Below are 12930 nucleotides of genomic sequence, written 5' to 3' on the forward strand. Positions count from 1 at the left end.
GGGTGTTCAGCGCAATGTAAAAATTAGCGTGAGGTCACAAATTCAGTTGCCGAAAAAGCTCCTTGTGGGATCAGAACACGCCTAGCGACATATTTCGCATCATTCTTAAGAAGCCAATAGGCTGCACGGAAGAAACACGGTTTCGTTTGAGACAAGTAGTCTTCAAGTCGCTTGCGGAACTTCCATGACTGAAACAACTGCCATTCGGTGCACGCACACTAAAAGCAACGCACCTGAAAATCCAAACAACGACACTCAACGAGTGGCATTCAGAGACGAGGGATGTACTTTAGTCCAATTATCTAATCAAGAATAATATAAGGAATACCGACCTTTAAGTAAGGACCCCATGTTTTCCAATAAAAGGGAAAGAAAGGTTGGCTGTCTCTGTGTCTTCCCTGAGCAAGTGATCATAAAATCTCTCTGTATCCCGGACCAGCCCATACAAATAAAACCATATACGGACGCGGAAGAATGCAGAAAAGGAGGAACACGGCACTTGCGGTAAAATTCTGGATTTTGTAATGTTTATAGGGGGGCGTAACAAGTCAAACTGGGACCACGAACGCTCGTAACGAAATGGCTTTTATTCAACGTGAAGCTAAAGACAAGTGTACTTTTTGTTCCGTTCAAGCAAACACACGTCCCCAAGGTTGCTGAAGAAAACAACAAGCCAGTGAAAACAGTTGTCATAGAGATCCACTATTTACAGTGAAATTGTTCGGCGAAGACATGGTGTGCTTTAGTGCGTTAAAATTGTCGCGTTGAGAAGGCTTGCGCACAAACTAACAACGGGTGACTTGTAATGTTAATGCTGTCGTGTGAAACTAGTATGGCACAAAGAGAGGGACATACGCACAGACAGAAAACTTTGAGACGAGATTCTACAAGAGGCGCACATTGGCCGCAAGAAAAAAAATTTAAATGCCCGTGAATGACTAGAAACCACTACGAACATGAGTACAGGACGACGCTAAACACTTGTGACGATTGCACTTGTCGGCTACTTCATACCCACTCGTCTCAATGCACGGTCCTCTTAATTAATTGTTAATTCTAAGGCAAAAGGAAAACACAACGTTTTGTTTTCTTTTCAGGCAATGCGTCTTTCATCGCGCTAACTGTTGAATCTTCTTTTCTGTCATGGTGATCTATTTCTCAATAACGAAAGCTTCCTAAACAATATAGTATCAATGACAACTATATCCTCGGAAACCCGTAATTTAAACCTTCACACACTCTCGTTGTGCTTTTCTTCTTTTTCTGTGTGTGTCCCATTACCCCTTTCCAAATTTAGGGCTGCAAACTGTATATTTATCTTCCGGTTAACCTCCCTGACATTCGCATCACATTTGCCCTCTCCCGCACTCTCCGTACATATATCCTAAATACAGACATATCTATTCAATCCTGCTCATTTATCTGACAGCAGCTTCTTCTCCTCTGGTCCCTTTCTAAACTACTGTACGTGCTCGCTTGACTCCGAAGAAAGCTCAAACTGTCTTTCTACGTCACACACTGTTTTTAATGTCATGCCTCTGTGTGTCGGCACATCTGCGAGCTTGCCTAATTATCATCTCTCTCAGCTTTCTCCTCAGCTTCGTTTAAGAGGCTACACAACCAGCGGTTTGACATCCTCGGAGCAAAAATACCCTCCAAGTGGAGTACTAGAGTCAAGGCACCTACAAAGAATTTTGTCTTTTTGGTCATTTTTCTGAAATTTATCGTCTGGAAAACCCTCAGGTAGGTCTCCGAATGTTTCTTTGACACCCTCTTTTCCATCATCTGTCTCCTTAATTTCAACGAATACAGGGCTATAGTTGGCCATTGGAGCGATGATCATCAAAACGGCACTTTCTATGTGAATACATTGTAACGAGGGAATCGTTTTGCTTGGCACTTCCAGCCCAAAATACGGTAAAGTTCTATTGAATTTAAATGAAAACGTGAACACTACCGATTACAGCCGGTGGACATTTTATTTAGGGCATCTATCTTTTTTTAAACATTAAGCATTGCTTAAATACAGAAAAAACTTTATAAAAGCTCGGAGATCGTGGCTCCGAGACTCAAGCAAATCAACTGCAGCAATTTCGATACCTAGAACAGGGAAAACGGATATGTAATAGATTGCTCTATAATACACCAGTACTTCTTGAATACCGGTATTGCATAATCCTATTAAACAATGTAACCAGTCCAAATAGGATGCGAAATATGGCGTCCAATTGGTACACTTCGAACGTGCATGAGACATAGTTTACAGAATTGGAATATCTGTTTTCCGCGCCGAGTTGTGCAGCTGTAAACGTCGAGCTTCAATGCTTTTTTTGTGTGTGTCTTAAGACTACTGATTTTAGTTTATGAAAACTGTGCTTTCTTCAATCGGTAGCTTTCACTGAGATGCTGCATATTTACTTCAAATCGGCTCACCAACTCCTTAATTTCTCCATTTGATGTGTACGCAAATGAAAAAGTAGGAGTGAACTCTTAGCCAAAGCTTCCTTTTGCCGAACAGTTGCATTTAATACCTGTGAAAGATTGCGTCCGCGCTTGGAGCCCTGAAATAGACGCGCCATCGTGGCATTGGAGACAATCCCCAATTTTTCTTCATGTTAGGGTACCTGCTGATGTTTTCAAGAGTTCCGTCGAGTCGTCACACGGCGTGCCTCATTGCCATTCGCCTTCGGCCGTCATTCGTACAGCCCTGCATGAAGCGGTCTTTCGCTGGAACGGATACCTGTCATTCGGTGCCCTAAGTGCAATGCGCAGTACGTGACTGGCTGTTGAGTGCTATAAAATAGGTCAGCTCGGTGGAATGACAAGCTCCCATGAGTTTTTCACTTCAACGTACATTTAACGAGTCCTCCTTAACACTCTAACCTTGCCCGTAGTTTCGCTCGTCCCTTTTAATTCGCCACGTTGTGTATAGTGCTAGATCCTTACAAAATCCGCCTAGCAATTGTCCCCTTTGACAGTATAGCAGCACTGCCTAAATATCAAGCATTCTGTATCCTCCCTGCAGGACTTGGTGCTTGTTCTTATGATCCATAGCCTCATCTCCTCCCAATTTCAAAGCACGGATTTTTTCTGCAACTGTTGAGCGTCCCACTGCCCTCCAGGATTCCCTGCGTCAACCATTCACAAAAATAGATACGAGGACCTTCGAGCTCATCACGTCACAATCCTAAAGGGACTCGATACAGTCTGTGCAATGCGTTGCCTATTGTTTTTTAGGAATGAACTCGTCAGAAATGTATACTTTTGAAAGGATCTAGACAGTTCTGATAAATGAAGAGGAGAGAGCTGAAGTACACAAGAATGTCATGTACTTCTTGTTTCTCTATTGTTATCTCATTTTCTGTCATAATATTGCACGTACGTACTTTCCTTCCAGTTTTGTTGCGCTTTTCATTACAATTCGTAACTCCAAGTACAATTCAACCCGTGATAGCGGGCGTGCGCCTTCGATGGTATTCAAGGACTACAACACTAAGCTGGACACTTTGTGCTAACATGGATGGCTACCTTAGTTAAAACAAATATATCGCTCTTTCTATTACAGCGTTCTCCACATATATATCACTATCACATTGCCGATGCACAGCCTTATAAAACTCTAGCGGTGAGACACGATGAATAAAGATTGGAACTGATGCTGACTCAGACATAAATGTCATTACAAAATAACAAAATAAACTGTAACAACATGTTTGTACTCCGGAAATCACGTGTATGAATCCCCGACATTTTATTTCTTTCTTTCCGGGTTGGTACTCCATTGTTGGCTACTCATTTCTCGACTTGCTTGATAAAAAAAAAATTTTCCATAGCCGCAAAAGCAGAAGTTCTCGGCTTATTGCTGAGGAACATTGCATCGAACAGAATTGTCGTTTATCAAGTCGTCGGTTGTTTCGCATGACAAAGACTTTGTACACAGCATGGTCAAGCACTAAACAATGCTCCCAGTTAGTACTCCGCTATCGATTGCGGCTAAGATATGGCACGAAAACCTACATGGCTTGTTTCTTATGCGTATGTGTTTGAAGGACACGCCTTATTAGTTACGTTATTTTCTGTAAAACTTAGGAAACGTTTCCGTTGATCTTGTTATCAATGCAGCGTGGCAAGAGATTTATATGCGTTTCATAATGATGGATGTGCTTTCGTAAGCTTCATCCCAGTACAACTATGCATTGCGGTAAGATTTTTGCACATGCGATCATAAAAATAATATCATACAACGAAGACCTGAGGAGAGCACCTGAGATTAGAAAAAGTGGGCGTTGCAGGATTTCCAGGGCACCCAAAAGACAGCAGGTGGATCAAAGTTGGAATCCAGACACATCCTAGTTGGGATTGGTGACCCTGTTGTCCCTTTGGTGTCCTGGAGGCGCCACCAAATTATGCTAAATAAGGACATGTAGTTCACTCTTAGTACTTGCACAAATTCTCACATCCCTTCACCGCATTACAACCATGTACTGCGGCGAAGACATTATGCAACGCATATAAGACTCGCTTGCGGCGTTCTCTGCATGAGTGGGCCGCCCTGCATTACTCATGGCAAAAGTAAGGCAGCCTATTACTCCTTGTCTTTCTTCTGTATAAATGTCTGCAGCTCGCAGTAGGTCTGCCTGATTTCTTGAGTACCTACAGCCTGTTCTGTTCCTAAAATTTAACCGCGATTCCCATGAAAGCAGCATCTCTTCATGCCTTCTTTCGTCGTTCTTTTCCAGCAATGTTTTCTCGTGAACGCATATTTATAATTTGCCCTGCTCTACATTTTACCACAGCATATACCAAGCCTTTACAAAGATAACACCCCAGAGATTGCGAGTACAATGTTACTGGAGTAGACGCGTTACACGTGGTACCTGGCATCCTTGCCAGGGTGGCTTTGAACATCTTGGCTGTTGGTTGGTCACCATTGTTGGCAAGACAACATATCTGGCAACATCACACAGCTCGCGCTGTTGACAGGCTTCAGAGCCATCGCATGGGTCAGGGCGCACAGTCAAGTCATCACAGAATGCATGCATGTTCACACCAATATTCTTGAGCACTATCCGGACGACGTGCAGCTATGACCGGCGTTACGGCTGTCGAGGTAGCAAACTTGGCCGTATGTATACACGTGGGCACACTACTTGAGAACATAGGTGTCGCATCTTTGTCACTGAATATCAGCTAAGCTGAGCACAACTTAGATTAACCTGATCTAAAGCTGTCAACAGCCCACAATAATGCACGAAGAGGCGAGTTGGCGCAGTTCCAAACGAGCGGCGCGCATTTAGCTGATCACCATCATTGCCCCAGTCTGTAGGACCAGCGACCAGCCATGCGGGTCGAGATTTATGTCTTCCGCAGCCTCGGTCAATTGGCCCATGAGTTTTCTGTTTTGATGGATCCCGGCTACAATGCAGGCCGGAGCAGCCACCCGCACACTTCACAATATCGTTTTTCAAGCGCAGGCCACCACAACAATAGAGCCGCAAGATAATTTTCCAAAAAAGGTGACTCGCACCTATCATCCCAGAGTGTCTTCGCCTACGGTCTACGCAAAACACGATGTGTAAAGCAGAAGCGAGATCACTCCGCCACATTTCCACACCGTGCCGGCCCTGTCGACAATCGTTCGTAATCCGCGTAGATCATGATCGCACCAAAAGGTGTCTGAGGTACTGCTTGTCGTGGTACCAGGATTCGAGGGTGTTGTCGAGCTGCCACTTCGTCCATTCAAATTCAACCGGCACTCCTGATGGCCCACGGCCCTCTTTTGGTCAGCAGTACAGGTCCATCTGCTCAATGTTCGCCGAGGCTTTGCGTTCATACGGCAACAGCCTCGACATCGGCCTCAAGCTACCGCTTGACGATGACGTTTAGAGAGATGCCCCCATCGCTGACGGTCACTTCGGTGGTGTCCAAGTAAGGGTCGTTGTTGTTGTTCCCTCCGCCGCTGCTGGTGCCGTAGAGAGCATCGCCGCTGGCCGAGGGCGACGCAGCGTCGTCCTTGGACCAGTCCTGCTCGGTCGCCGACGAGAACACCACGAAGATCAGCGCCGCCAGGAACTGCAGGCCGCCGCTGATGACGCTCACCGCGTACAGTGGCGTCATGTGGTCGTGCCGGATCTTCTGCACAATGCAAGATGAAAATAACATTGTATCGATATGCGATGTATAAATATGTAGACAATACGCACTTTGAACCTTTTCCTTTTCGTTTCTCTCTCTCCCCCCTCTCGCTCGTATCATATTTTGTTTCTGAATGTGCCTCTAAGAGCCCGTATATAGTAGGTGCGAGATTTAATACGCGTCATTTTGGAATTTCTTTCTTTTCGCCTATTTAATATTGTGTGATAGATGTAGATGTTACTCGTCTGGAAAGGTGTAACCAGCACCATTTCTTGGTGCCAAAATCTCGATCTTTGTTCATGCCCATAAAAGAGGACTTCAAGAGTTAGACTCACTCACTGACAGTACCCTGAAGGAAACAATAAATTATTTCGAACTTTTTGCGCTTCGCTGACACCGATTGGGATAGATTGCAGATACAAGATATCCACCGTTTTAGGTGAACGATATTGCAACTCGGCACCGCATTTCCACAGCAAGGGTCAGGTGAGCCGTACTAACTTGCGTGGTATATATTCGACAAGAACTGCTACATCATAATGTAACTAGTAGGTTACAAGCATGTCATAATGCGACTGCACCTGAAGTGCTCGGTGGCATGCTGACTGTGTACAAAGTAATATATAGCGCGTAATAACGAACACAGCATGATTTTGGAAAAAGGACTCGTACGATTACTGCTCTAGTCAGCTACATGGACATGAAAAGCAGCCTAAAAAGCACGTGATAAATGCTCCTGGTTAACATGTCGCATTCTGCGAACGCAACCATAACAACCACAATTTTGTTTTATTTGTTTTGAAGACTACCTAAAAAGCTTTATGTCTGTGTTGGGAGATCTGCGAAGCTGGTCAGTTCTTGAAAGATTGGAGAGATTCTTTGAAACAGGTTTATCTCTAACTCGATCCTGGAGTTCTCTTTAGAACATTGGAAAAATTAGTGGAAAATAAACGTTTAATTTCTGTGTGGCCTCATGAAGCAGGTCCATAGTTTGTTCCAAGAAGAAATTTCGTAAAATTTTATTAACAACATTGCATCTATCAATGATGTACGTGTGTGCGTGCGCACGTAGGGAGTTGCTTATGGAGTTCCAGCCCTCCCCTCCCCCCCCCCCCCCACCGAAATTTTTTTGTGCTGTCATGCACCGCTGACCGAAACAGCCCCCAGCGCCGGACATCATTCTGGATTTTGTCTAGAACGCCTTTTTCGCGCTCGAAAATGCGCTTCGGCGCGTACATTGTGAACTCGGGCTTGATTTGGATGGCAACGCCCATGCACCTACAGTCGCATAACGCAAGGAGCCTCATCCGAGCACAATGTTTCAACGGCGTTTTGATGGCGAGCGCGCTCGTCGCGGCATCTCGCGGAGGCCGCGTAATCTACGGAGCGTATGGATTTCAATTCTGTAACTTTATGGGCATAAAGCTCTCAAAGGCTTTTCATACGAAAAGTGCATTGACATTTACAAAGTCATGCTTTAGATTTTGAACTCCGCAGCTTTGTTGGTTTAATGTTCTTATAAACATTTGACGCCAATGTTGCATTGTCTTTTCTAAAGTCGCACATGGGACCATATTACGAGACAAACCAAATCAATTGACACACTATCAGGCAAGTTGACGAAACATGGTTCACTTGTGCTTTCATGTGAAAGAAAAGAACATCAACATTTTTTTCACCTGCGCCAAAGCATCCATGTCAAGACACAAAAGCCAGCAAAGGTAATTACGTTCTTATTCACTTTTTCTGCATGGACTTTTATTCGCGAGGTCACATTGAGCCTCTTCAATTTTTTTTCTTCGCGCTACCCGCGGGCTGCCAAAGCCAGAGCGCATATTTTTTTCTCGTGTTGCCTCGACCATCGCGCAGCGCACTTCAGTGTGCGTTCATTTTTCTCTGGCCGAGTGGATTTTGACCTGGCCCAGTTCTGGAGGCTTTCTGGCTAGCAGACGAGAAAAAGAAAGAACGGTCGCTCGCCGCATCATTGTGGGGACTCGACGGATTGCAACGCATTCCCTTGACGGCATCACCTTCACTTCGGTGTTATTGCAACCTCTCCAGAAAGCGTTTTGTCTCGCCGATATAGGATACCATGGAGTATGCGTATGGTTCTCTGTGGACCAAGCGCCTCACGTTTTCTTCTATTCGGTAGCCACATTAGATGCCTAAAGTAGGCATTCGATTGTGACCAACATGCTTTCCTTTACGTTTTTATTTTCATTTCGGTGTCCGTGCCCCACAAAAGAAAGAAAGACATTGTTGCGGCGCAGCGAATTGTCGCATGTTGAAAGTTCGATTTCGCTACTTCTTTTGCGGAAAGTAGTGGTCCACGAGACTCTTCAGTTGCCGGATATACTCTTATTGTATTATTGCGATAGCAATTACATGGACACTCCAGGCGCACTCCTACAGTCCCCGTCATTTCCGTAGAAAGTCCAAAGGTGACAACATCGTCACTGCGTGCCGCATGCTGTATGTGCGAGTGAAAGCAATGAGGGGGGGGGGGGAAGCCGTAGATGGTGGTTCAGTTTTGTGTGCGCAAGAGAGAAAAGCGAGGAGGAAGCGCGCCGGCTTCCGTAGCTCGCGATGCATCGGGGTGGCACAATTATCCATTGGTGGTTGATTTTGCCGGAGAGGAATCTATGTGCGACAGCGGCTTTATTTTTCCAGTTCTACGATGGTATATATGTGATAACCATGTGCAATAAAAATTCAGTTGTTTGCAGCGCTGTATCTTCGATCCCTTCTTTTGTCCTCCTGTTTCTTTTTTTTTTTTCGCGCTTTGCCTCAAGTTATGTTCATTAAAATATTTGTCATCTACTTGTTCTTTTCATGGAGTTTACGTTTTTCCTCTCAGCGGCATGCACTGCTTTGCTGGTTTCGAACTGACACAGTTCTAAAGTTCGCGTGATACATTCCTTACTTAATAAAAAGAAAAAATACATGGCAGCATCGATATCACTTATTTCTGGCCCAATTTCCGGGACATACGAATGTACGCTTTTGTGAAAAAGTACGTATTTTACTTGTATTTGCAGTGAGTAGAGTTCAAGAATTTGGTTTCAGCAACTTTGGCAATGCCAGTGCACTTATTATTAATCTATTTGATCCCTAAACTAATTGTCTCGAACGAAATTTCTGGCTACGCCACTGGTGTGTGTGTGTGTGTGTGTGTGTGTGTGTGTGTGTGCGTGCGTGTGTGTGTGTGTGTGCGTGCGTGTGTGTGTGTGTGTGCGTGTGTGTGTGTGTGTGTGTGTGCGTGCGTGTGTGTGTGTGTGTTTTTGTGTGGGTGGGTGTGTGTGCGTTATGTACCACGAGCTAGAGAAAGGTGAGCTCGGCTCGGCCTTATGAGTACTGACGGTTACTCATCCTGGCTTATTCAATCTAACACACGACGAACACACGTATGCTCAAAAGAGCAGTAGTAAAGAGAAAGCAGAATGCAGTTATAAGTTTGAGCGCCTTTGCACATATTTCAGAGACATCTTAATCAAGTAAACTGTATACCCCAACACATACGCAGCACAGCCCCGACACGAGATTTTTTGTGCGCATGCGTGGTCTGCTTTGAATATCCGTACGCAGTAAATTTGGAGCACATGTGAAAAAAATAATTGTCTCCCCTTCCTCCGTTTAATACACCAATCGCGCGATAACGATGAAATCGAAAAGGTAATTTTCTTTAGAGAGACAGCAAGGTGACGATACCAATGCATATGGACCAAGTTTATCTATAAGAGTTTATATCAAGGGCACTGATTTACTGCGCGAAATTTGTTGCAACGCTTTCACATGCTCTTAGCATTACAATTTACAATTTACAATTCACAATTCACAATTTATTTATTTATTAGTAAAAATACAGATAATTGCATGTGCGTAGTATACATAAGGAGGTCCCATAGTCAAAGACTGTATCGGGACCTCCTTCATGGTGGTCCCGATATGGTGCCGCTAGTACCCTTACCCATGTGTTGAAGATGTGGTTCATCATGGGGTAAAACGTGAGGTTTCCCAGAGAGGTCATTGCTCCCGAGAGGCCCCCGATGATTCCAGCATATTGTGGAGAAATGTCAAGTGGGTTTACCATATAACCTGCACAAAAACAAAACACAGATCCAAATTTGAGGTCAGTTAAAATCAGAATACAACTGGAGAACGCGGGAATTGCGGCTGATCAGCTGTCTCGCCGACACGTCTAGCTGTAAGAATGACATTAGGGTCATCATCATCGTCGTCGTCGTCGTCATCATCTAGCGCTACAGCGAGTTAAATGACAACCGGGAGTGTGAGGTATAGTGTCACTCCGCGCCATTTGTTTGAGCCTGTGACCAGGTCATCATCGGCACTGAGGCATTTGCATTACGTATTTTTCTTGGGACATTTTCGGGACAGGTTACAACGCGTCACAACGATAACGTAAGTTCGGGCACGTGCGTACAATTGGCCTAAATTGAAACGCAAACAGGGAATAAACGATAAGAACGTCGGTTACGCCTAATTACGTGGAATTGCGACAAATAATCGTTCTGAAGCAGGTTTCGAAATATGTAGTATGTTCTCAAGTGCACGTCTTTGGGTTCGATTTGCGCCGTTATTCCAGATGCATGTGAACGTGGAAACTGTAGAACGAATTGCCGCAGTTTTGCAATCGTTAGAGTTGGAAGTTACACCAACTGTGCACATATATTCGACAAGAACTCTACAGGAAACCTAGCCGTGTGATGTGTCTGCGTTAAAACGCGAATACCGTAATGTATACAAAACGGTCGTGCCTTCCTGCTTTTATATCCTGACCTTTTGCTTTTTCAGCCTCTTCCAGATCGCTTGCAATAATTCCGTGTGATTTCGTAACATAATAAATTTTGATAAAACGAAAGTGTTGCTCGCTGAAGTGCAAAATTAGGTTATACTGTCATATTCACCTACGTTTCCGCAATAGCAACACGGCCACTCATCGCAGTCCTTGGAATCATCCTTCGCTTCGGCACTGATATCCCTGTAGCTTTGTATTATATCAAAAATTCTATTAAGAAATCTATTGTATTAAGAAATTTATTTTCTCACCTACGTGCAGGATAGGTTCTTTTTTTTTTTTTGAAGGACCGCAGAGAGTGTGCTAGAAAGTGTCGCACATCCTAATCATTTCCGCGAGCGACTGAATAAAAAAAATTAATTATGCGGTTTTACGGGCCAGAACCTCTTTCTGACTATGAGGCTAGCCATAGTAGGGGACTCCCGAAATTTCGACCAGCTATGGTTCTTTAACGTTCACCTCAATCTAAGTACACGGGCGTCTTCGCATTTCGCCCCCATCGAAATGCGGCCGCCGTGGCCGGGATTCGATCCCGCGACCTCTTGCTTGGCAGCCCAACACCAAAACACCTAACTAACCACGGCGGGTAGCGACCGAATTGATCGACTCATTGTGACAAGTTTTTGCCACACCCAACAGGACGCTTAAAGTGGAGTAATTGCTGGCCAAGTCTACCAGCGCTTGTTACCACCATCATCGTCGGCATCTCGCTTTTTTTTCTTTCTGTCGAGAACACCATCCTGATCTGCTAAGTACAAGTTAAAAACATGCTGGCAGGCGAAGTCTAATTCGTCTGCGCTAAGCTTGCCACGCCACTTACCAGCGACTGCAAGCTCTCGGATGGACATGGCGAAAAAGTAGAGTACCATAGCGAAGTCCGTCGGTCCGACGTACACCATCGACAGGAAGAGAACGGCCTCCGTCAGCAATCCTGAAACAACAAGCAACCCGTCGTCGTCAGCGAGTGTACTTTCATTGCCGTCAGTGCGAGAGCCCGATGGCAAAACGATGAATGGTCAAGGGCACCATTTAGTTTTGCAGCTCGACCTTCCACAGAAACTGCACACAGAAACAGTACGAGGGTGTACAACGTTACAATGTAAACCCAGACCCTTTAAGAAGAGGCACGAACGGGGCTTAGTCATAGCTAAGATTTACAACCATTTAGTGGCGTTCTGCTGCTGAGCATAAGGTCGAGGGTTTGACTCCCGGGCGCGGCGGCCGTGTTCCAACGGCGACGGAATGCAAAAACGCTCATTTGAATACAATTGCGCGTACGTTAAACAACCCCGAGTGGTGGAAACTATTACGGAGCCCCCCACTGTGGTATCCGTCATAAGCCATCGTGCACGTTTCGTGACGTTAAACGCCACAATTTGGTTTTTATTGGAGTAAAGAAAGACAAACATAGGCGAACCACTACTATTCGAAAAGTTAGAAGACGCCTTACGGTCCACTATACTCTAAAAGCAGCTGGCGTGTTTTTTTTTTTCTGCGCGTGAAAATTCACTGACTCCTCATTTATATAATTCATATTTGGTAAATCATTTCACTTGCGAAATTGAAATCTTTTCCTTCATCTCCACTGTCGCGTTGCAGCAAGTTCGACATATTCGGCAATACAATATATTGTACTCAACTAATTTATGTAGCTGCTGCTCTTTACCGCCTCGAAGTCTCCAGTTCTGTGGTCTGGTCTGAAGAAACTTAATTGGAAGGTCTCCCTTGTACCACTGCGGATATTCCGGTATGCGAACATGCTGATCGTTTTGCTTGCCTGATCGTTTACTTGGAACATGAATGGCGTAACTGCGGAAAAAGGATTTTTATCATATTGTATCAGCAACACAGCGGATCTGTTTAATTTGTCCATCGAACTAGGAATCCAGCGCGAGCCAAGCAAGGTTCGGCTGAGTCGCATGGATTGCAGAGTAGTGATTTTCAATATTATAATTAGGACTTATGAAGTAAAAAACGAT

The 12930-nt window shown here is 44.7% G+C and overlaps 1 protein-coding gene across 4 annotated transcripts in view; it reads right to left on the minus strand.

Annotated features, from left to right (window-relative positions):
• Positions 1–569: 569 nt before the first annotated feature.
• Positions 570–12930, minus strand: part of LOC135913932 (vesicular glutamate transporter 3-like) — a 169565-nt gene continuing 157204 nt past the window's right edge. For all 4 annotated transcript variants that reach the window (XM_065446636.1, XM_065446643.1, XM_065446628.1 and 1 more), the window contains exons 10-12: positions 11772–11882; positions 10103–10230; positions 570–6135 (exon numbers count right to left, since the gene is read on the minus strand). In XM_065446636.1, the coding sequence (XP_065302708.1) occupies positions 5863–6135; positions 10103–10230; positions 11772–11882 (512 nt within the window). In that variant the 3' untranslated portion in view covers positions 570–5862. The remainder of the gene's footprint in view (positions 6136–10102; positions 10231–11771; positions 11883–12930) is intronic.

This window comes from Dermacentor albipictus, chromosome 3 (genome assembly GCF_038994185.2).
Source record: "Dermacentor albipictus isolate Rhodes 1998 colony chromosome 3, USDA_Dalb.pri_finalv2, whole genome shotgun sequence".
In the NCBI taxonomy this organism is placed as follows: Eukaryota; Metazoa; Arthropoda; class Arachnida; order Ixodida; family Ixodidae; genus Dermacentor; species Dermacentor albipictus.